General features: G+C 43.6%; 1 protein-coding gene across 1 annotated transcript; it reads right to left on the bottom strand.

The window, feature by feature from the left end:
- Nucleotides 1–988: 988 nt before the first annotated feature.
- LOC123996472 (alanine aminotransferase 2-like) lies at nt 989–18,353 on the bottom strand. The gene is made up of 12 exons (XM_046299840.1): nt 17,532–18,353; nt 8,359–8,448; nt 8,091–8,199; nt 7,788–7,921; nt 7,338–7,573; nt 7,165–7,196; nt 6,560–6,687; nt 5,393–5,529; nt 5,006–5,180; nt 4,687–4,842; nt 4,365–4,477; nt 989–1,891 (listed from the first exon to the last, which is right to left on the bottom strand). The coding sequence occupies exons 1-12, from the start codon at nt 17,634–17,636 to the stop codon at nt 1,792–1,794; spliced, it is 1,515 nt and encodes a 504-aa protein (XP_046155796.1). The 5' UTR covers nt 17,637–18,353; the 3' UTR covers nt 989–1,791.
- Between the last annotated feature and the right edge of the window lie 6,366 nt (nt 18,354–24,719).

Here is a 24,719-nt window from a genome sequence, read left to right as displayed (position 1 = left end):
TGCGCTATTCCTGATGCAGTGAAAATAATTATCATTGAATAATGAAGTAAGCTTTAAGCAACATATTTTAGAGTGAGGACCCATTCCACATTTTTATTTATCTGAATTTGCAGATTTTACGCACCACCCAAGCTTCTGGGAGAGCACACTGGTTCTCTTCTGATTAGCTATATTCTCTACATCCTTCTAAGGTGGAAGCATTCTTCTGAGACAGCATAATGTGTTTTTTTTATTTCCAATGGCTGTCTTTCCTGTCTTTGCATTCATAATCTAATGTTAAATGTAAGGTTTTGCCCGGTTCACCTGGTTCAGTTTACCTTGTATCAAGTCCTATGATGCATCACATCTGGCTGCGATTGGGAGTACCATAGGGCTGCGCACAATTACCCCAGCATCGTCTGGGTTTGTCTGGGGTAGGCTGTCATTGTAAATAAGAATTTGTTCTTAACTGACTTGACTAGTAAAAAATATATATATATATATTTTAACGCTCCCGTCAACTCGCACGCCCTGCCCCCACACACAGCCCTGCCGCCACACACAGCCCTCCCTCCACACACAGCCCTGCCCCCACACACAGCCCTGCCCCCACACACAACCCTCCCTCCACACACAGCCCTGCCTCCACACACAGGCCTGCCTCCACACACAGCCCTCCCTCCACACACAGCCCTGCCCCCACACACAGCCCTGCCCCCACACACAGCCCTCCCTCCACACACAGCCCTCCCTCCACACACAGCCCTGCCCCCACACACAGCCCTGCCCCCACACACAGCCCTGCCCCCACACACAGCCCTGCCCCCACACACAGCCCTGCCTCCACACACAGCCCATTGGGGGGGGCCCTTCTAACCTGGGAAGTGTGACGCCTGCTTCTACACCAGCGACTGAACTTATATGAGCTAATTGTCTCTATCTCAGTGTCAGACTAACACTATCAATCCAGGAGAGTCAGAATTTAATATTCAACACTGTTAATATGAACTCTATCATCACTTTTGTTTTAGAAGTTTATTGCTGTGTTTCCATTTTCCAAACATGCATATCATGCATGTGAACCTCAAACACAAAATGTCAAGGAATTTAGTTCTTACACAGTTACTGTTTTGTTAGCAGGTTAATATTTATTGTCATAAGTTTTGCCCTGGAATCAGCTCTGCATAGTGGTCACCAGCTGGCACAGCAGTCACTAACTGGCACAGCAGTCACCAGCTGGCACAGCAGTCACTAGCTGGCATAGCAGTCACTAGCTGGCACAGCAGTCACTAGCTGGCACAGCAGTCACTAGCTGGCACAGCCACAAAGTCCTAAAATCAGATGTTAAACCTAACCTTAGCCACACTGCTAACTAATGCGTAACCCTATCCTTAAATTAAGATTAATAAGATAATTTTGTGATACAGACAATTTTGACTTTGCCGATGTCCCATCTAGCGAAAAACGCTCAGTTTTACCTTCAGGGCAAGACTCATGACAATAATCACCAACCTGCTTTTTGCTACTCAGAGGCACCTACACACAAACAGAAAGCAGAAACATCTGTGTATGATATTCCTGATGCAGTGAAAATAATATAACAAATCAAAACATGAACTAAGCTGTGTGACAATTTTTTACTTTATGCGAAATAGAGTCCAGACCTATTATATTTGTTTACTCAGAGGTTCCCCATGATCAATAATTTATAGGGCCTTCATCTCTCTCTTTGGTAGATGTCCAGTAGAATATGTTCAGAACGTCCAGTTCCCTGTCCTGGAGATGTCTGTGGCAGACTGTGGGTCTCGGTCCCTAAGCATACTGGGAGAACTGGTCCAGGAAGTGCAGGTGGAACGAGCCGAGGCATGCCAGGACCTTCTCTAGAGTGGCAGAGGGGGTCAGCACGCACAGTCTGGGAGGGATGACGCACAAACAAACATTTTAATGTACTAATCTCACACTCTCAGGGGTGTCATGCACCACAAAAATCTGAGAGGGCAAATCGTAGGCCCCCATGTCCATAACTTTTTTAGCGTTTTTCAAACAAACAATCATTAAGCATAATTATATGTAAAAAATATATATATATACACGTTTATTTTTCTGTATATGTAAGCATAGCTCTTGTGCTCTCTGTAATTGTACTGGTGAATTTTTTTTTTTTTTTTAAGAAACTAAAAACATAAAATCTGGGTAAAGAATGAATGGACTGAGTCTTATTCAGTACATTTAGAAATTGCTTGCTTTTCTAAAGTCTACCAACCTTGCCAGCAGGAATGACAATTAAGATAGTTATACAAGCTGTCTAACTTTATTGACAGCCTCAAGTGTCTTTGTAGCTAGTTATGAGGTTGGGAACCTATTTGGGCTAGCTAAAGACAACTTCATACAATTTCTAGGTGGCAAGTAGTATTACAGAGAGAAATATGCAGTACCAGTCAAAAGTTTGGACAAACCTACTCATTCAAGGGTTTCTTTATTTTTGCTATTTTCTACACTGATTATGTAACGTCTCCTCAAACACATCGATCAACTGAACGCAGCTCACTCTCCAGATCCCAATCACTTTATTTTAATCATTTTAATCAACTGTTCAAACACCTGTATGTCATTATCACACACTTTTTAGTTCAGTCATTGTGAGGTATTGCATCATTGTGAGGTATTGTTTGTAATGTGACACTTTTGGGGTGCTGTTTTTCCTGTGTTTACTCCTCCCATGTATGATAGTGCGGCAGGCAGGCAAGAACTAACGCTGCCTTTTGCCTATACTTTACTGGGTTTCCTGTTATCTACCTATTGCCTGATCTCCCAGACTACGTTACTAGCCTTTTCCCTGTCTGTACTGTTGCCCTTTTGGACCTTTTGGACCGCCTGTGTATGACCTTCTGCCTGCCCCTGGACCCTGCTACCTGCCTCCTCCTGTGTATGACCTTCTGACTGCCCCTGGACCCTGCTACCTGCCTCCTCCTGTGTATGACCTTCTGACTGCTCCTGGACCCTGCTACCTGCCTCCTCCTGTGTATGACCTTCTGACTGCCCCTGGACCCTGCTACCTGCCTCCTCCTGTGTATGACCTTCTGACTGCCCCTGGACCCTGCTACCTGCCTCCTCCTGTGTATGACCTTCTGACTGCCCCTGGACCCTGCTACCTGCCTCCTCCTGTGTATGACCTTCTGCCTGCCCCTGGACCCTGCTACCTGCCTCCTCCTGTGTATGACCTTCTGACTGCCCCTGGACCCTGCTACCTGCCTCCTCCTGTGTATGACCTTCTGACTGCCCCTGGACCCTGCTACCTGCCTCCTCCTGTGTATGACCTTCTGACTGCCCCTGGACCCTGCTACCTGCCTCCTCCTGTGTATGACCTTCTGACTGCCCCTGGACCCTGCTACCTGCCTCCTCCTGTGTATGACCTTCTGACTGCCCCTGGACCCTGCTACCTGCCTCCTCCTGTGTATGACCTTCTGCCTGCCCCTGGACCCTGCTACCTGCCTCCTCCTGTGTATGACCTTCTAACTGCACCTCAAAAATTGCAGCCCAAATCAATGCTACAGAGTTCAGAGGACACTGCTTGAATCAGGCCGTCATGGTTGAATTGCTGCAAAGAAACCACTACTAAAGGACACCAATAAGACAAGACTTGCTTGGGCCAGGAAACATAAGCAATGGACATTAGACCAGTGAAAATCTGATGAGTCCAAATTTGAGATTTTTGGATCCAACCGCTGTGTTGTGAGACGCAGAGTAGGTGAACGGATGATCTCTCATTGTATGTTTCCTACAGTAAAGTATGGAGGAGGTGTGATGGTGCTTTGCTTGTGACACTTTCAGTGATTTATTTATAATCCAAGGCACACTTAAGCAGCATGACTATCACAGAATTCTGCAGCGATACACCATCCCATCTGGTTTGACCTTAGTGGGACTATCATTTACTTTTCAACAGGACAGTGACCCAACACACCTCCAGGCTGTGTAAAGGCTATTTGACCAAGGAGTGATGGAATGCTGCGTCAGATGATCTGGCCTCCACAATCACCCAGACTCAACCCAATTGAGATGGGATATACATGCTTGAATATATATGCTGAGCCAATCAGTTGTGTTGTGACAAGGTAGGGGTGGTATACAGAAGATAGCCATATTTGGTAAAAGACCAAGTCCATTTTATGGCTTACACAGCCTGGAGGTATGTTGGGTCATTGTCCTGTTGAAAAACAAATGATAGTCCCACTAAGTTCAAACCGGATGGGATGGTGTATCGCTACAGAATGCTGTGGTAGCCATGCTGCTTATGCTGAGCACTATTGTTTAACAAAACATATGGGGCACGTGCCCCTGTGGCCCCTGTGTGCCCACGTGCCTCTGCACACACTCACAATTACCTGATGTGGTATTTGTCCTCTCTCTGCCCATGCTCACACCCTGCTCCCACACACACACCCTCCTCATCGAGTAGGCTCTGACTGTATAGCACGTCTGCCTCCAGTCCGTCAGACTACAGACAGAGGAAGCGGGAAAAAAAGAAGTAGATGAAGACTACTACCTGTAACCAATGACGAATGTGATACTTGATAAAAGACAGCTAACCTAACATAATTTGACAACCTGCAGGTTAGTACTGCAATATTAGTTTTACTGTTGTCATGTGTAGGTCGGCAGTATATTGGTGCTACAGAGGGATATAGTGGAAGTCTGTGTGCCCACCCTTGCCTGTTCCACTGCCTCAGGGGGAAGGCTCAGACGGGGGTAGATAAAAATACCTCCCGTCACTGGCTGACAGCTCACCCCCGGAAGACCAATCAGAAACTCCCAAGCCCGCTGAGCATTCTGGGCCAGGGTGATCCGATTGGTCAGAATCTCCTTTGGTGGAGACAGAGAGAGCAGTAACTAACACATCACACCTTAACACAGCTAATATATAATACCGATCCTGTGTAATGATTACCTCCTTTTTAACATTTGAGTTAATATGAGACTAAGAATTTTTGGAGACTACCGTGACTAATTCCTTACTCATAAGTACCTGTGTATACTTGCTATGGGAGGGGTCTCCAGGTCTTGGAGGGTTAACCATTATTTCTAGGGCGATCTGTCCTGTGACGGGGGCACTGATGTCAGTACACAGGAGGGTCTCAGCAAACACCATCACTGCTGGGTCCACATTCACCAGCTCCATGTACCCAGCACGCAGCCCACACCTACACACAGCCAGGGGGAACAGGAGGCAAAGGGCACAGGGCACATAGAGGACACAGCAGTTTAACAGGGCAGAAAACTACAATGATTATAAATCATTAGGGCTACGCATTTGCCTTTAATTTGTAAACATTTTGGTTTTTCATTTAATAAATCATCTCCAGACATTGGTGACATGGCCAACTATAGTAAGTGGATCTACCGCAAGACTCACTCTCCTATGATGCCATTGGATATGGAGTGAAAGGAGGCCAGTTCTACCATCTCAGAGTACTGCTGACCCATTTCAAACAGGACCCTCTTATAGGACATAAACTCCATGCCCTCCCCATACACACAGTCCTGATACACCTAGACAGAGCAGGAAGGACAAGTAAAGAGATGAAGGCTGGAAAAGTGAGAGACAATGACATAGAGAAAAGGCCATTCTCTCCCACTGCTCATCCTAATGGGTAACAGGTGTTCAGGCAACTGTAAAGTAGACCTACCGGGTGTTATTTTCATGCATTACCAAACTAAAAGTGTAGTTCTGATATTTGGACACCCTGTGTAACCTGCACCCACAGCCTGACCCCCAGGACCTCATTTATAAACTGTGTGAATACAAAAAAGACCCCAAAACTAGTTAGTGCCAGTTCACACAAAAGCTGGCATTTATAAAACTTGATGTGACCATGTGCTCACCATCATGCAAACGTTATACCATGTATACACAACATCTAGTGGTTGAAGTAAAGCATTGAAAGCAGGCAAATAGATTGGTATTTTGTGAAAATGGGGAATAGCCTATGATGGACACACGTATAACAATATACAGGTTAATAACCAGATGCAATCATTTGCCGTTAGTGAGAAGAGAGAAAATATTTTTAGTTTATATTTGCATTTTAAAATAATTAGAAAAGGGCATCTGCTGTATTTCCCAGGCTACTATTTATTTCATTTCCATGATCATTGCATAATAAATTCATCACCCAAACTTTTTGTCTGTTAGATAGCCTAGGCCTACAGCAAGTGTCACTGAAAATGTTGAACATTCTTCCATCACCTCCAAATAAATGTAGGCTATTTGATCAAGTTTGCTATTGCCTGTAGAAAACTAAATCCAAATACTTCCAAAGTATACAACAAATAATGGCGTTATTGTTATCCTGAAAGGTGAATGATCAGCATTTTAGTGCTCGTTAACGAGCCACAGTTTCAGGACAGGTCTGATTTATAACGGGGAAAAATGCATATGTATGGCCTGCACCAAGTTAATAATTCTCAATATGTTAGTACTTGTGCAGTCCTTTCAGAAATGGCGCATGCAGATACTTAGTGTGCAATTTACGCAACGGTTATAAATGACCACCTGATCTCCAATAATTATCAATATCACCTCATTGACCAATAGGAAGAGCCTCTCTTCTGCAGCAAACTGAATCACCCATTCTATAGATTTCCTGCTCTGTACATGACCTGTTAGGGAGGGAAAAGGACAGTATGGTGAGATAGTGATAATATCATCTTAAAGATAAAATGTCACAGGAAACTTTCATGGGCATGTTGCCAAAGAAAACACCTAGCTATCACACAATACCAGGGCTGGCTCGAGGCATAAGTGCCATAAGTGGTTGCTTAGGGACCCTGGCCGCTTACTGTTGAGAGTTAGAATAGTCAGGGCCCTGACCTACAGGGCCCCCCCCATTTATTTTGTTAGGCACTCTCACTCAGATATCATGGTTTAAGTCATGTCAAAACGTATAGAATTGCAGGAAATTAGCTTTAGAATGACAAAAAAAATATTTCTGCCCCATTGCAAAATGAGTAGAATTGCATGAAATTTGTTGGAAAATTGCAAAAACCTATCCCCGCCTCATGGCAAAATTTGTAGAACTGCTGAAAATATGCTTTAAAACTGCATAAATGTGTAAGCAGCAGAGCAAAATGTGTGAACTACAGGAAATTAACTAATTTTTCCCTCCGATGTCAACCGAATCTCACTTAAGGCCCCCAAAAGGCTAGAGCCCTGCATGCTACGATTAAGATGGGATCTATAGAAAGGCCTATGGACTCAAGACTTTGTTAAACTTCAAACTACTAAGTCAATTTAATAGCTTATAATTTAATAAAACCAATTTAAAGCATTGCACACAATGACATCCGAACTTGACTACAGATGTAGACTACAGATGTAGAGCGCTCTGGGCCTGCAGTGCCCTCTAGAGGCGGTGAGGGCTCGGTGCAGCTCCCCTGGCTCCAAGGCCCAGCCCTGCTCTTCACTCAGCTGGTAAGGCACCAGGACAGCCCCTACCTCCTCCAGCAGCATGGGCAGGGTGTGGGGGCAGGGCTGGGGGGTCAACACACCCATTTGGGACACACCCTTCCCTCTCACCAACAGCTTTAGCATCACCTGTAGGAGGGTCGTGTGGAGGAGGGGGAATAATAAGGGCGTAATAAATGCTCATCACAAATCTTACTATGCATTATAACTGCATCATAGTGCATTATACCTGCAGGCTGTACAATCTTACCAATATATCTATTGAAAATAGAAGTCACAGTAGACATCTGGTTGGTATGGTCGTACAGTTTAGAGTGAAGATCTGGGGTTGTTATACTCTTACTTTCAGAGCTATCTGTGAGCCAGCAGAGATGAAGATGTTGTGGGGATAGGAAGGCACTCCTCCATCACGACCAGTGATGAACTCTGCAACGCTGCGCTGAACATGAGGCAGCCCACAGGAGTCTGTGTATGAACCTATTACAAAACAGCCAATTAATGAATCAATCAATCAACCAACCAGATCAATCACTAAAACAAATATACCCTTTAACATAATTTAAACCAAACATACCATAAGTAGGCCTACTGCTGTATTCACTGCCTAAGTGATGAGATGAGTATGACGCATAAACAACCAACTTACCCACACTGCCCCCATCACACTCTCCCAGCAGCCTCTGGGCTCTCTGCCTGACGTCCACAGGAAGTGTGTCATTATGCAGGAGCTCAGGGTACAGACAGACCGACAGGACCTGACAGACAGCACACAGACACAGAGCTGAAGACAGAGACTGCAAGATACTTGGTCATAGACAGATCCACAGCGAGAGCAGAAAAGAGTGAGCGTGAGTGAGCGAAAGAGAGGGCAGAAGAGTGAGTGGGGGAGTGAGACAGAAAGATAGAGACCACACCTGTCGCACAAAGGAGATTGGTTTTATCCCGGTCCTGTGTGAATCACCTGAGCTAATGTCAATAACTTCCTTGAATGGTTTCTGCTCTCCCTGTAGAGAAGACAGAAAGGAGACTTATCTACATGGAACAAAAATATAAACGCAACATCTAATGGGTTGGTCCCATGTTTCATGGGCTGAAATGTCCATACGCACATAAAGCTTCTCTCAAATTGTGCACAAATGTCTTTACATCCCGGTTTGTGAGCATTTTTCCATCCATTTGACACGTGTGGCATATCAAGAAGTGGATTAAACAGCGTGATCATTACGTTGATGCATCAGTATGACATGATTAAATCTATCCTTCAACACGTTATATGCAGTTTAGTCATTTTGGAGAAAGCTAACATTTAATAGAAATTAAAACCCACATCCTGGTTTGATAACCTGAATAAAAAAATATAGATTTATGGTGTGTGCAGGGCCGGACCCAGGCATAAGCAACATAGGCAATCACCTAGGGTCCCTGGCTGCTAGGGAGCCCCCAACAAAACTCAGTTGGGGTCTCAACTTACTGTTGAGAGTTTGAATTACTATTCTCTCTCACGCAGATGTCATTAATATGACATAAGTCATTTCAAAATGGTTAGAAAACTGCAAGTTGGTTCTCTTCCCTATGGCAAAATGAATTGAATTGCATGATGTGTTATACAGTACAATAGCAACATTTTCTCTTCTCACCATTGCAAAATGTGAAGAATTGAATGCCTAAAACAAATATTTCTCAACAAAATAAATAAGTATGCATGTGAAGACAGTGCAAAAAAAAGACTTGTGGTTAAATTCCCATGTAATGAAAAAAAGTGTTAATGGGTTTCAATCACATTTTCAACTCTGATGGTTGTCACAAAAACTGATGCATTAAAACCTTTAATAACCTCTGGCTGCATCCCTTGTTCTCAATGTCCACCTGAAGACATACCATAATCTAACTGCCTGTAGCTCAGCCCCAGAGGCAAGGATATGCATATTCTTGGTATCATTTCAATGGAAAGATTCTGAAGTTTGTGGAAATGTTAATTGAATGTAGGAGAATATAACACAGTACATCTGGTGAAAGAAAGAGCATACGTTTTCTGTTTTTTATTGTTGTAGCATCATCTTAAACATGTACTAGAATAGCCACACAGTCAGATAGAATGCTGGATATATTTTTGATGGATAACATAAGAGGGCAAGTGTAAGTGTACAAAGTTTCAGACTGATACCTTCAGGAATGGGTGAGCTACATGATATTTAGCATGAAGTCACCCAGGTGTCCCACACAAGTTGCCCAAATGTACCCAAGTGGCCGAATTGGTGAAATTACCTATAACTATATACAACAGTGCAAATGACTATATACAACATATCAAAAACCAATTCTAACACACACAAAAATATATAAAAACGTTTAAAAATATTAGAAAAATAATATTTAAAAAAAACAGTATACCCTTTGGAAGTCCTCTACACAATATTGTGCCATGTCCCATAGCAGTCTCTTTCTGATGTAAAGCAGAAGCTAACTGAACAGGTGGTGCAGGTCATGCGACACAGAACACAACGACGCCTCTGTGCGCCCTGAGGCACAGTCATGCCTGCAGTAATGAACTGTGGCATATGAACACCACTGGATGCAGGAGTAGAGGGGGCAGAGGTAAAGCGGGCAGCTTGGCACTGGGGGCTCCCAGTCGGAGTCGCTATTACTGTGAAAGAAAACATTTGCAAATAAATTCATTAAAAATCCTACAATGTGATTATCTGGATTTTTCTTTCTCATTTTGTCTGTCATAGTTGAAGTGTACCTATGATGAAAATTACAGGCCTCTCTCATCTATTTAAGTGGGAGAACTTGCACAATTGGTGGCTGACTAAATACTTTTTTGCCCCACTGTATATATATATATATACACACACACATACATATACACAAACACTCAAACAAACCAACAAACACACACCCAAACAAAACACACACACACACACAGGTTAAGGGTCGTACACACACACACACACACACACACACACACACACACACACACACACACACACACACACACACACACACACACACACACACACACACACACACACACACACACACACACACACACACACACACACAATAGCCAATGTGTATTTTACACATTTCATTGCAAATTGCAAAAAATAACTATACATATATATATTTTTTTTTTTGCAAAAATATATATTTTTATATATATTTATATTTCATAAAACGGCATTAACACTTACCCATCCAGAAGTATGTCCTGTCCTTGCAGAAACAGCTCCTCAGCTCCTGTTTGAATCATAACACTCAAAGATTCCTCAAACAAAACATCTGTCACTTTCCCGATCAATTTCTTCTATAATCTGGTATAAATCTGTATACTTTGACTTAGACTTCGCTTTTCCTGATTTATTCGCCATGATGTCTTCAATGAAATCGTTGAAAAAAAACTTTCCAAAATACTACTTTCCACAATTCTGCTGTTGGTAACAAGCGTCACTGCAACTACTCTGATGGTCAAGGCGAGAATGGAGTTCGTTACGCGTGCGTTTACAAACAAGGAATGGTGGTCCAACCCATAACCATCACATACTGGCATTTACCTCAGCTCATTGGCTATCTACCCAGCTAGATTTCAAGAAGATCAGTGGTCATTGGGTAGAAATACAGTCAATCAAAGAAGGTTCGCTAAAATTATTGGTGCGCAATGAAGTCATAGCTCGTTGTCTACACCGCAAAAAAACAATCAAGTGTGGCTGTGTTGCAAACATCCAGATGTTAGCACTGAAACCAACCATGACTAGATAAACTATTGTTTACTGTGTGTAATTACATCGAATGCTCAGTAAAAATTTGATAAGAGATGGAATTCACGGCACAAACGGTTTACAAAATGTTTCGATTTAGGCTATAAAAATGGATTTTATCAAATAAAATGGCACTTCATTTGATCACTGGGACCCTCAGGAAAAGAAATAAGAGCAAGATATCAGAATGTAAGTCATAATTTTACCTTCAGATGTGAATGTGTAAAAACTGTCATGGTGTAACGGCGTTCTTCGTTTGTCAAAAGAGAGTCGGACCGAAATGCAGCGTGGTGGTTAATCATGGCTTTAATGAAGAGATCGCGATACATGAAAAATACTTATACAAATACAAAAACAACAAATGGAACGTGAAACCTAATTACAGCCTATCTGGTGAAACTACACAGAGACAGGAACAATCACCCACGAAATACAAAGTGAAACCCAGGCTACCTAAATACCGTTCCCAATCAGAGACAACGAGAATCACCTGACTCTGATTGAGAACCGCCTCAGGCAGCCAAGCCCATACAACACCCCTACTCCGCCGCAATCCCAATAACCACAAAACCCCAACCCCCCCCCCCAAGGTGCGGACTCCCGGACGCACCTCAAAACCATAGGGAGGGTCCGGGTGGGCGTCTGTCCATGGTGGTGGTTCCGGCTCGGGACATGGACCCCACTCCATTAATGTCATAGTTCCTCCCCTACGCGTCCTGGGATAATCCACCCTCGCCGCCGAACATGGCCTAATAGTCCTCACCCAGAACCCCACTGAACTGAGGGGCAGCTCGGGACTGAGGGGCAGCTCGGGACTGAGGCAGCTCGGGACTGAGGGGAAGCTCGGGACTGAGGGGAAGCTCAGGACTGAGGGGAAGCTCGGGACTGAGGGGAAGCTCGTGACTGAGGTGCAGCTCGGGACTGAGGGGCAGCCCGGAACTGAGGGGAAGCTCAGTACTGAGAGAAAGCCCAGTACTGAGAGGAAGCCCAGTACTGAGAGGAAGCCCAGTACTGAGATGAAGCTCAGGCAGGTAGTAGGCTCCGGTAGATCCTGGCTGGCTGGCGGATCTGGAAGATTCTGGTTGACTAGCAGATCTGGAAGATTCTGGTTGACTGGCAGATCTAGAAGATCATGGCTGACTGGCGGATCTAGCTGCTCTATGCAGACTGGCAGCTCCTTGCAGACTGGCAGCTCCTTGCAGACTGACAGCTCCTTCCAGACTGACAGCTCTGGCTGCTCCATGCAGGCTGACAGCTCCTTGCAGACTGACAGCTCCTTGCAGACTGACAGCTCCTTGCAGACTGGCAGCTCTTTGCAGACTGACAGCTCTTTGCAGACTGACAGCTCTGGCTGCTCTGACTGCTTCATACAGACTGACAGCTCTGGCTGCTTTATGCAGACTGACAGCTCTGACTGCTCCATGCAGGCTGACAGCACCCTGCAGACTGGCAGCTCCTTGCAGACTGACAGCTCCTTGCAGACTGACAGCTCCTTGCAGACTGGCAGCTCTTTGCAGACTAACAGCTCTGGCTGCTTCATGCAGACTGACAGCTCTGGCTGCTTCATGCAGACTGACAGCTCAGGCTTCTCTGAACAGGCAGGAGGCTCCGGCAGCGCTGTAGAGGAGGAAGGCTCTGATAGCGCTGAACAAGCGGGAGACTCCGACAGCACAGGAGAGGCGAGGCGAGGCGCACTGTAGGCCTGATGCGTGGTGCTGGCACTGGTGATACTGGAGTGAGGACACGCACATGAAGCCTTACCTGGCTCGATGCCCACTCTAGCCCGGCCAATACAAAGGGCTGGTATGAACCGCACTGGGCTATGCACCCGCATAACACGGTGCCTGCCCGGTCTCTCTAGCCCCACTGTAAACACATGGAGTTTGCGCAGGTCTCCTACCTGGCGTAGCCATACTCCCTGTAAGCCTCCCCCCAATCATTTTTTGGGGCTGCTTTTCGGGCTTCCTTGCCAACCGTGTTCCCTCGTATCGTCGGCTCCTATCTCCGGCTGCCTCTGCTCTCCTAAGTGCCTCCACCTGTTCCCATGGGAGGCGATCTCTTCCGGCCAGTATCTCCTCCCAAGTTTAACAACCTTTACAATCCAACACGTCTTCCCATGTCCATTCTCCGAATAATTCATCCTCCTTTCGCTGCTCATGCTGTCGCTGCCGTGTCTTTCTCTTCGACTCCATTCTCCTATAGCCCTATTCGCACTGATCCAGCTATTCCCAGGCGGGCACCGGCACTCTCTCTGGATCGACCGCCCACCTGTCTATTTCTTCCCACGTAGTAAACTCCATACTTCTGCTGTCCATAACGACCTCCCTTCGCTGCTCATGCTGTCGCTGCCTGTTAAGGGCTTGGCGTCCCGCTAGCAGGAAAACTTCCAGTGGAACTGGGGGGCGCGCAATTCAAATAAATAATCAATCATAAAAATTATGGATATTAAAACACACACACATATATGAAGATGAAGTCGGAAGTTTACATACACCTTTGCCAAATACATTTAAACTCAGTTTCACAATTCCTGACATTTAATCCTAGTAAAAACTCCCTGTCTTAGGTCAGTTACAGACTGACTACACTGTTCGCGTTGCGTGTACGAGCGTTGAAAAATACATTCAGTAATCTATATTATTAAATTATTGCATCCACACTGCTCTTGCACGCCAACAAGCATCTGCATTGCCAAGGGCTAAACTAGAAGTCAGTTCTATTTGTGACGCAGATTGACGTTGCAAGTCCTGCCTCTCCCATCTCCTCATTGGTTTATAGAAGCAGGTACCCACGTGCCATCTCCTCATTGTTTATACCCACATGGGTGACTGAAAGATGAACGAGGTCAGTGGCTGTAATACACCTAATTTATGAGTTGCCAATCACAATATAAAGTCAAGAGAAGAAAAAGCCTGGAAGGAGGAGAGATGACTAGAAATGATTCGGTTGACCGTTTTATGTGTGGATTAATTGTCGGAGTAGAGGACCTTGTGCATTTCACGTAAAATAACAACTTAATGTTTATATCCCAGGGCAAATTAGCTAGCAAAAGCAAGCTTGCTAAATTGCCATAAATGTTTAATGCTTTTCGACCTGTCCCAAAATTAATGTAATTGGTTCAGAGTTTGTTTTGATATTTTAACCTGATCTCGTTTGGTGTGGGGGGACAAAATACATTTATGCACGATGGCGCGCGATGGCTTTAAAATTGTTTAACTTCGGTCAAGCATTTCAGATAGCCTTCCACAAGCTTCCACAATAAGTTGGCCCATTCCTCCAGGCCCATTCCTGACAGAGCTGGTGTAACTGAGTCAGATTTATAGACATCCTTTGCTCACACACACTTTTTCAGTTCTGCCCACAAATTGTATATGGGATTGAGGTCAGGGCTTTGTGATGGCCACTCCAATACCTTGACTTTGTTGTCCTTAAGTCATTTTGCCACAACTTTGGAAGTATGCTTGGGGTCAATGTCCATTTGGAAGACCCATTCGCGACCAAGCTATACCCTGTTAGGGCTAGGCAGAATACTGCCCCCTTTGGAGGAATTGCGTGCCCATAGTAAACAGAAACTAAATCTGTCCAAAATTGGTAATATATGCATATAATAATAATAATTGAATAGAAAACACGCTAAAGCTTCTAAAACCGTTCAAATTATGTCTGTATGTAAAGCAGAACTCTCAGGGCAGCCATTCTCCCAAACTCTCTCTTGTCATCTAAAAAGTTGGGCAACTTTGACGTCATCGCCCCCACCCTGCCCAACCAGCTACGGATCTGGGAACAGTTTCTATATCTTCAGCGCGATGTCTCCTTTCAATGGGGCGTTTCATTGTGAGAATCGCACGCTCCCTGACCCTTTGGTGGGCTAAATCTCATGCGCGCGTCGGGTCTGGAGCTCTTTGTTCCAGGATTCACCAAACGATGTCGGTTTGTCTGTTCGAGCTGATATTTGTTTTGCACGTTTAGAACATCCTAAAGCTTGATTCTGCACTTAGTTTGACCAGTTTAGTCGACATATAATATGTAATTTTGAAGTTTTGATGCGCATCCACTAGAATTTTGGCTGCATTTCAGCCGGGAATTTGTCGCGTTTGATAACCCAAAGACACAGACTTGAAAGCCAAACGCAGTTTTTGGTAAGTATGACTCCTTCCACGTCTTCTGATCGAAGAACATCAAAGGTAAGGGAATATTTACGTGGTAATTTTGTGTTTCTGTGGACTCCCAACCTAGAGGAGACATACTGCTAATGTCTGAGTGCCGTCTCATATTATAGCCTAGTGAACGAATTCTGTAACGTTAAAAATAAATGTAACACAGCGGTTGCACACTTCCTTGCTGAGCGGCCTTTCAGGTTATGTCGATATAGGCCTCGTTTTCCCGTGGATATAGATACTTGTACTGGTATTCTCCAGCATCTTCACAAGGTCCTTTGCTGTTGTTCTGGGATTGATTTGCACTTCTCACAAAAGTATGTTCATCTCCAGGAGACAGAATGCGTCTCCTTCCTGAGCGGTATGATGGCTGCGTGGTCCCACGGTGTTTAATTTTGCGTACTATCATTTGTACAGATGAACGTGGTGCTTTCAGGCATTTGGAAATTGCTCCCAAGGATGAACCAGACTTGTGGAGGTCTACAATTTCTTGGCTGATTTATTTAACTTTTCCCATGATGTCAAGCAAAGAGGCACTGAGTTGAAGGTAGGCATTGAAATAATTCCACAGGTACACCTCCAATTGACTCAAATGGTGTCAATTAGCCTATCAGAAACTCCTAAAGCCATGACATCATTTTCTGGAATATTCCAAGCTGTTTAAAGGCACAGTCAACTTATTGTATGTAAACTTCTGACCCACTGGAATTGTGATACAGTGAATTAAGTGAAATAATCTGTCTGTAAACAATTGCTGGGAAAATGTACTTGTGTCATGTACAAAGTAGATGTCCTAACCAACTTGACAAAACTATAGTTTGTTAACAAGAAATTTGTGGAGTTGTTGAAAAACAAGTTTTAATGACTCCAACCTAAGTGTCTGTAAACTTCCAACTTCAACTGTATATTACTATTTTATATCAATTGAAAGCTTAAATTCTTGTTAATCTAACTGCACTGTCCGATTTACAGTAGCTATTACAGTGAATGCCATGCATACCATGCGATTGTTTGCCGACAACGCCCCACATCAAAATATTTTTCCCCCGGCACAGGTTTCATAATTCACAAATAGTGATCTGATCTGTGTCCCTGTACTAAAACGGGTATTTCTTAGTTTTGCAACCTTGAACAGACTGCTGACACCCTGTGGAAGGAATTGCAACCAGGGAGCTAATTTTCATAATTCCCTCATAGTTGCCATTCTAAGAGGATGGTCTCTCTCATAAACAATTCTGGTTGGTTTTTCTTTGGATTTTCTCCTACCATATCTATTGTTATATTATCCTACATTATTTTAACATTAATACAAACTTCAAAGTGTTTTCTTTCAAATGGTACCAATTATATGCATATCCTGGCTTCAGGGCCTGAGCAACAGGCAATTTACTTTGAGCACGTCATTCAGACAGTAAATGGAGTAGGGGTCTAGCCCTAAGAAGTTTTTAAATAGCCAATGTGCCCACTCTGGTCTTGGCATGTGTGCTCTAGCCAACAGCTCACAGATACAGTGCGGGTTGTCTAGTCTACATGAGATTCTGTATGGATAAGAGCAAGATTCTTTTAATTTGTCAAACTAAAAACAAAGCATCACCAGAATAAGACACTTGATATTTATTGGAAAGGAACATCAAGCTCATCATCTTGCATTTTCCCCACCCTGTGAAGTTCATCATAACTTCATCATAACTTATTTTTTTACCTTTATTTTACTAGGCAAGCTAGTTAAGAACAAATTTTTATTTTCAATGACGGCCTAGGAACAGTGGGTTAACTGCCTGTTCAGGGGCAGAATGACAGATTTGTACCTTGTCAGCTCAGGATTCGAACTTGCAACCTTTCGGTTACTAGTCCAATGCTCTAACCACTAGGCTACGCTGCCGCCTATAGCCTAATAAACTGCATGCTTTCCTGAGTCGTACTGGGAAGACCACACAACATATCGAGTGACGCCAAGTTTAATTCGATATGATGGTTATTATATCGATATTTGCTAATCAAGGCATTTCCACCGACCATTTATCACATGATACATTTTACAGACAAACGATTCCACCAAAATGTCTACAATTTTACCAACATTTCCTGTTTCAGCCTGGTCGTGACTTTCTTCATGCGTCAAGTAATTCTTCCTCATTACATGGTTGGATTGAAACATGGTTAGTGACTCACCTGTTGGAGTAGTGCAGTGATCTGTTCTGAATGTCTCTGTAGTGCCCACTGTGGCGAAACTCTTATCCCTCTCAGCATGGGGTTCACCTCTCTCAGGGAATACATCCCTCACCAGACAGGACCTCCAAACCCTCAACTAGCACCGTCTATCGACCAGAAACCCCCAAATAGCACAGTCTATAGATCACCAAACCCTCAACTAGCACTTTCTACATAGACCTCCAAGCACTTTCTACATAGACCTCCAAGCACTTTCACATAGACCTCCAAGCACCTTCTACATAGACCTCCAAGCACTTTCTACATAGACCTCCAAGCACTCTCTACATAGACCTCCAAGCACTCTCTACATAGACCTCCAAGCACTTTCTACATAGACCTCCAAGCACCTTCTACATAGACCTCCAAGCACCTTCTACATAGACCTCCAAGCACTTTCTACATAGAACTCCAAGCACTCTCTACATAGACCTCCAAGCACTTTCTACATAGACCTCCAAGCACTTTCTACATAGACCTCCAAGCACTTTCTACATAGACCTCCAAGCACTCTCTACATAGACCTCCAAGCACTTTCTACATAGACCTCCAAGCACCTTCTACATAGACCTCCAAGCACCTTCTACATAGACCTCCAAGCACTTTCTACATAGACCTCCAAGCACTTTCTACATAGACCTCCAAGCACTTTCTACATAGACCTCCAAGCACTTTCTACATAGACAGAAAAAAAAGTAGTCTCTTTCTTTCAATGTACACCCCAAAACCCTCAACTAGTCGGTGTTGACCTCCAAGGACTCAAGTAGCACTGGCTATATTCCAAATCCTCAATTGTCTAGAACCATTTATACAAGCTGAAACTTGGGAGCACAGTGTTAAGTTTCTGTATAATGTTTTATTTTCAAGTTTAATTTTTCACATTAGGATTGAGACAGATGCATACAGTCCTGGAAATAATACATAAACCAGGCTCCTTCAGTTAGTTTCAGCTGCAACATAACCATTTCATGACACCTTGTTTGGAATGATTAATGATGTTCTGGGTATTTGTAATTCTCAGCTACATTTTTACACACCTCCGACACAGCACAGGGGATAGGTTAGAGCTATCCCAATTCTGGACTTTGGTTGTGCGTGTCGGGTCTGTGAGCTTGGACAGGGTCATATGACAGACTGAGGCTAACCAACCAGCCAGACAAACGTTGAATTTTCTGAAAATAATTACCAAGAAGTACAAAAACTGTAAATGTAAAATAATCATTTTCCCCAAATGAATAGTGAATTTGCCCGTATGCTCTCATATACACAGCAACATATGCACCATATTGCCCCACAGCGTATAGTGTTGTGGGCACACAGAAGGATGACATAGACAAATAGACAATAATTATCTGACAACATTTTCCAAGAAGACCAATGCCCCCTACTAACCACGGGTAAAATCCACTCACAATGATCTCGATTGTGTTTTTAATACACAATGAAATTAAACAGACTACCACTTGGTAATCAGTAAACTCGCAGGTAAGTTTTGGTGGACTGCCATTACAGTAATTTCACGGGAACCTGGAAAATGATGTATGTAGTGTGGATAGCCACTGAATGACAGCCCGGCTACCTGTTCAGGAGTCTTATGGCTTGGGGGTAAAAACTGTTGAGAAGCCTTTTTGTCCTAGACTTGGAACTCTGGTACCACTTGCCATGCAGTAGTAGAAAGAACAGTCCATGACTGGGGTGGCTGGGGACTTTGATCATTTATAGGGCCTTCCTCTGACACCACCTGGTGTCAGTCCCATAACAAATGCTTTTCCAACGGTCTTGAAGGAGTTCCCACAAACGCTGGGCACTTGTTGGCTGCTTTTCCTTCACTCTGTGGTCCGACTTATCCCAAACCATCTCAATTTGGTTGAGGTCAGGGGATTTTGGAGGCCAGGTCATCTGATGCAGCACTCCATCACTCTCCTTCTTGGTAAAATAGCCCTTACACATCCTGGAGGTGTGTTGGGTCATTGTCCTGTTGAAGAACAAATGATAGTCCCACTAAGCCCAACCAGATGGGATGGCGTATCGCTGAAGAATGCTGTGGTAGCCATGCTGGTTAAGTAAATAAATCACAGACAGCATCACCAGCAAAGCACCCCCACACCATAACACCTCCTGCTCCATGCTTTACGGTGGGAAATACACGTGGAGATCATCCGTTCACCCTCACCGCGTCTCACAAAACACAGCGGTTGGAACCAAAAATCTCCAATTTGGACTCCAGACCAAAGGACAAATTTCCAACAGTATAATGTCAATTGCTCGTGTTTCTTGGCCCAAGCAAGTCTCTTCTGCTTATTTGTGTCCTTTAGTAGTGATTTACAGTGTCCTCTGAAGATTTAATGTTGAGATGTGTCTGTTACTTGAACTCTGTGAAGCATTTATTTGGGCTGCAATTTCTGAGGCTGGTAATTCTAATGAACATAACCTCTGCAGCAGAAGTAACTCTGGGTCTTCCTTTCCTGTGGCGGTCCTCATGAGGGCCAGTTTCATCATAGCGCTTGATGGTTTTTGCGACTGCAAAGTTCTTGAAATGTTACGTAGTGACTGACCTTCATGTCTTAAAGTAATGATGGACTGTTGTTTCTCTTTGCTTATTTGAGCTGTTCTTGCCATAATATGGACTTGATCTTTTACCAAATAGGGCTATTTTCTGTGCACCCCCCTACCTTGTCACAACATAAATGATTGGCTCAAACGCATTAAGAAGGAAAGAAATTCCACAGCTTGTCTGTTAAGAAAGCACATCTGCACATCTTGAAATGCATTCCAGGTGACTACCTAATGGAGCTCTTTGAGAGAATGCCAAGAGTGTGCAAAGCTGTCATCAAGGCAAAAGGTGGCTATGAAGAATCTCAAATATACTGTATTTAGATTTGTTTAAAAACCTTTTAAGGTTACATATTTTTTTTCAATTTTCGCCTAAAATGACATACCCAAATCTAATTTGCCTGTAGGTCAGGCCCTGAAGCAAGGATATGCTTTGTCATTATGTGTTATTGTGTGTAGATTGCTGAGATGTTTATTTATTTAATCAATTTCAGAAGAAGGCTGTAACGTAACAAAATGTGTGACTAAGTCAAGGGGTCTGAAACCTTTCCGAAGGCACTGTATATATACTGTACAAAAATATAAATGCAACATGTAAAGTGCTGGTCCCATGCATCATGAGCTGAAATAAAAGATCCCAGAAATTTTCCATATGCTCAGAAAGCTTATTTCTCCCCCAAAAATGACATCCCTGTTATTGAGCATTTCTCCTTTGCCAAGATAATCCATCCACCTGACAGGTGTAGTATATCAAGAAGCTGATTAAACAGCATGATCATTACACAGCTGCTCCTTGTGCTGGGGACAATAAAAAACCACTCTAAAACATGCCATTTTTTCACACAACACAATGCCACATACAGTGGGGAGAACAAGTATTTGATACACTGCCAATTTTGCAGGTTTTCCTACCTACAAAGCGTGTAGAGGTCTGTAATATTTTAATATAGGTACACTTCAACTGTGAGAGACAGAAATCCAGAAAATCACATTGTATGATTTTTAGTAATTAATTAGCATTTTATTGCATGACATAAGTATTTGATCACCTACCAACCAGTAAGAATTACGGCTAGCACAGACCTGTTAGTTTTTCTTTAAGAAGCCCTCCTCTTCTCCACTCATTACCTGTATTAACTGCACCTGTTTGAACTCGTTACCTGTATAAAAGACACCTGTCCACACAGTCAATCAAACAGACTCCAACCTTTCCACAATGACCAAGACCAGAGAGCTGTGTAAGGACATCAGGGATAAAATTGTAGACCTGCACAAGGCTGGGATGGGCTACAGGACAATAGGCAAGCAGCTTGGTGTAAAGGCAACAACTGTTGGCTCAATTATTAGAAAATGGAAGAAGTTCAAGATAACGGTCAATCACCCTCGGTCTGGGGCTCCATGCAAGATCTCACCTCGTGGGGCATCAATGATCATGAGGAAGGTGAGGGATCAGCCCAGAACTACACGGCAGGACCTGGTCAATGACCTGAAGAGAGCTGGGACCACAGTCTCAAAGAAAACCATTAGTAACACACTACGCCGTCATGAATTAAAATCCTGCACCGCACGCAAGGTCCCCCTGCTCAAGCCAGCGCATGTCCCGTCTGAAGTTTGCCAATGACCATCTGGATGATCCAAAGGAGGAATGGGAGAAGGTCATGTGGTCTGATGAGACAAAAATAGAGACTTTTGGTCTAAATTCCACTCGCCGTGTTTGGAGGAAGAAGAAGGATGAGTACAACCCCTAGAACACCATCCCAACAGTGAAGCATGGAGGTGGAAACATCATTCTTTGGGGATGCTTTTCTGCAATGGGGACAGGACGACTGCACCGTATTGAGGGGAGGATGGATGGGGCCATGTATCGCGAGATCTTGGCCAACAACCCCCCTTCCCTTCGTAAGAGCATTGAAGATGGGTCGTGGCTGGGTCTTCCAGCATGACAACGACCCGAAACACACAGTCAGGGCAACTAAGGAGTGGCTCCGTAAGAAGCATCCTAATGTCCTAGCCAGTCTCCAGACCTGAACCCAATAGAAAATCTTTGGAGGGAGCTGAAAGTCGGTATTGCCCAGCGACAGCCCTGAAACCTGAAGGATCTGGAGAAGGTCTGTATGGAGGAGTGGGCCAAAATCCCTGCTGCAGTGTGTGCAAACCTGGTCAAGAACTACAGGAAACATATGATCTCTGTAATTGCAAACAAAGGTTTCTGTACCAAATATTAAGTTCTGCTTTTCTGATGTATCAAATACTTATGTCATGCAATAAAATGCAAATGAATTACTTAAAAATCATACAATGTGATTTTCTGGATTTTTGTTTTAGATTCCATCTCTCACAGTTGAAGTGTACCTATGATGAAAATTACAGACCTCTACATGCTTTGTAAGTAGGACAATCTGCAAAATCGGCAGTGTATCAAAAACTTGTTCTCCCCACTGTATGTCTCAAGTTCTGAGGGAGCGTGCAACTGGCATGCTGACTGCAGGAATGTCCACCAGACTGTTGCCAGTTAATTTAATGGTAATTCCTCTACCATAAGCCGTCTCCAACTTAATTTTAGAGAATTTGGCAGTACGTCCAACCAGCCTCTCAACCGCAGACCACGTGTAACCACGCCAGCCCAGGACCTCCATATCCATCTTCTTCATCTGAGACCAGCCACCTGGACAGCTGATAAAACCTAGGAGTATTTATGTCTGTAATGAAGCCTTTTTGTTTGGGGAAAATTCCTTCTGATTGTCTGGGCCTGGCTTCCCAGTGGGTGGGCCTATGCCCTCCCAGGCCCACCCATGGCTGCTCCCCTGCCCAGTCATGTGAAATCATTAGATTCGGGCTTAGTGAATTTATTCCAATTAACTGATTTCCTTAAATGAACTGTAACTCAGTAAAATCTTTGAAATTGTAACATGTTGCATTTATATTTTTGTTCATTATAGTTTATACTGTCCACTGTCAAACAAAATGTACAGTTGGCTTGGCAAACTATATCTGCTGGTGCCATTTACAGGCATCATTTTAATGTACAGTATATTTTATTTACGCCAAAAGCATGTGTTTGTGTTATTTACACAAAGCTTGCTTTCATTTTTTTAAAGCCTTTAAAGGTAGTGGCATGGGATTAGTGTGGTGTGTGAAGAATACAATACTTTAACTTGTATGCAATACAAATCACATTGTTGTGGGAGCACCTCCTTTAAGAGTATGAATTAGGCTGTTTGAGAAGTTTAGAATACTAAGCAACCTGCATACACATTGTTTAAGGTACAATATACCAACATTACTGCTGTAGTAGGTCAAAGCTGTTTGCTGGAAAACCTTGGTAGAGTGGGCATTGTTTTTAGTAGAATTTCTAGAATGTATTGTTTCCTGAATTCCGTTAGGTTGAATATCCTGCATTATTTTATAAGATGCATAATAGAATGAGTCTCTGGTGACCTCTAACGGTGAGTGCACACAGTTCAATGCCCAAATCAGTTCACAGCACCTCATCTTTGCATGAAACTACTGAGACCATGGTCCTCATTAATTACATTAAATTAAACATATATAGTGTAAGGAGCAGCAAGACATGTTTATCTGAAAATATCTGATGTTGTGTACAGACCGGGTGTAGAAGAGACGCCGAACAAGCATGACACTTCAACACCACTAGAGAGCAGTGTGTTATTACAGTAATATCCTGGAGTTCAATCAACCATCTCCATCTCTCAGGCATGCCTAAAGACCTACCTCTTCACCATGGCCTAACCCCCCACCCCCCCACCCCCACTCCACACACACACACACACATGCACACACACACGCACACTCACACTCACCCCCCCCCACCCACACACACCACACACACACACACACACACACATGCACTCACACACACACGCACACACACACTCACACACACACACACACACACACACACACACACACACACACACACACACACACGCACACACACACACACACACACACACACACACACTCACACACACACACACACACTCACATCACACACACACACACACTCACGCACACACACACACACACACACACACACACACACACACACTCACACTCACGCACACACACACACAAAACACCTAGGAAAAGTTAAAATATGGTAAAAAATAAAAGTTTATATAAGGGTCGTGGTTAGGGTAAAGTAAAGGTAAAGTAAGATTGCTAAAGATTTAAGGAATTATAGCAAAAACAGATTTAATCTACATCAATTTTGAGATGTTGCCACAGATGCTATGGAAGAAACGCTGTATAGTCATTATGTAACCCCTTTTCCTGGGAAAAAACTATGCACAAAGGGGAAGGGTATGAACTCTGGGTTGTTATGTTAGTAGGTCACACCTAGTTACATGGGCAAGCATGAACACACACAACTGTGGTTACCATGACATTACCTTGGAAGCAAAGAGAGGGAGCAGGTTACAGAGAAACCACTAGCAAACTCATTCCTATGTTAAATTTCTGTGTGCTTTTTTGAGTCAGTGTCATTTGCAGTAAGGTGAGCAAATTACTGCACTCTTCTATCTTGGAATGGCTGGACATTAAGACTATTTAGATTTTCCTCTGTGTTTTTTTGGT

The sequence above is a fragment of the Oncorhynchus gorbuscha genome, linkage group LG15 (genome assembly GCF_021184085.1).
Source record: "Oncorhynchus gorbuscha isolate QuinsamMale2020 ecotype Even-year linkage group LG15, OgorEven_v1.0, whole genome shotgun sequence".
NCBI lineage: Eukaryota > Metazoa > Chordata > Actinopteri > Salmoniformes > Salmonidae > Oncorhynchus > Oncorhynchus gorbuscha.
The sequence above is the reverse complement of the archived record's forward strand: the minus strand, read 5'-3'. Positions and strand labels throughout refer to the sequence as shown.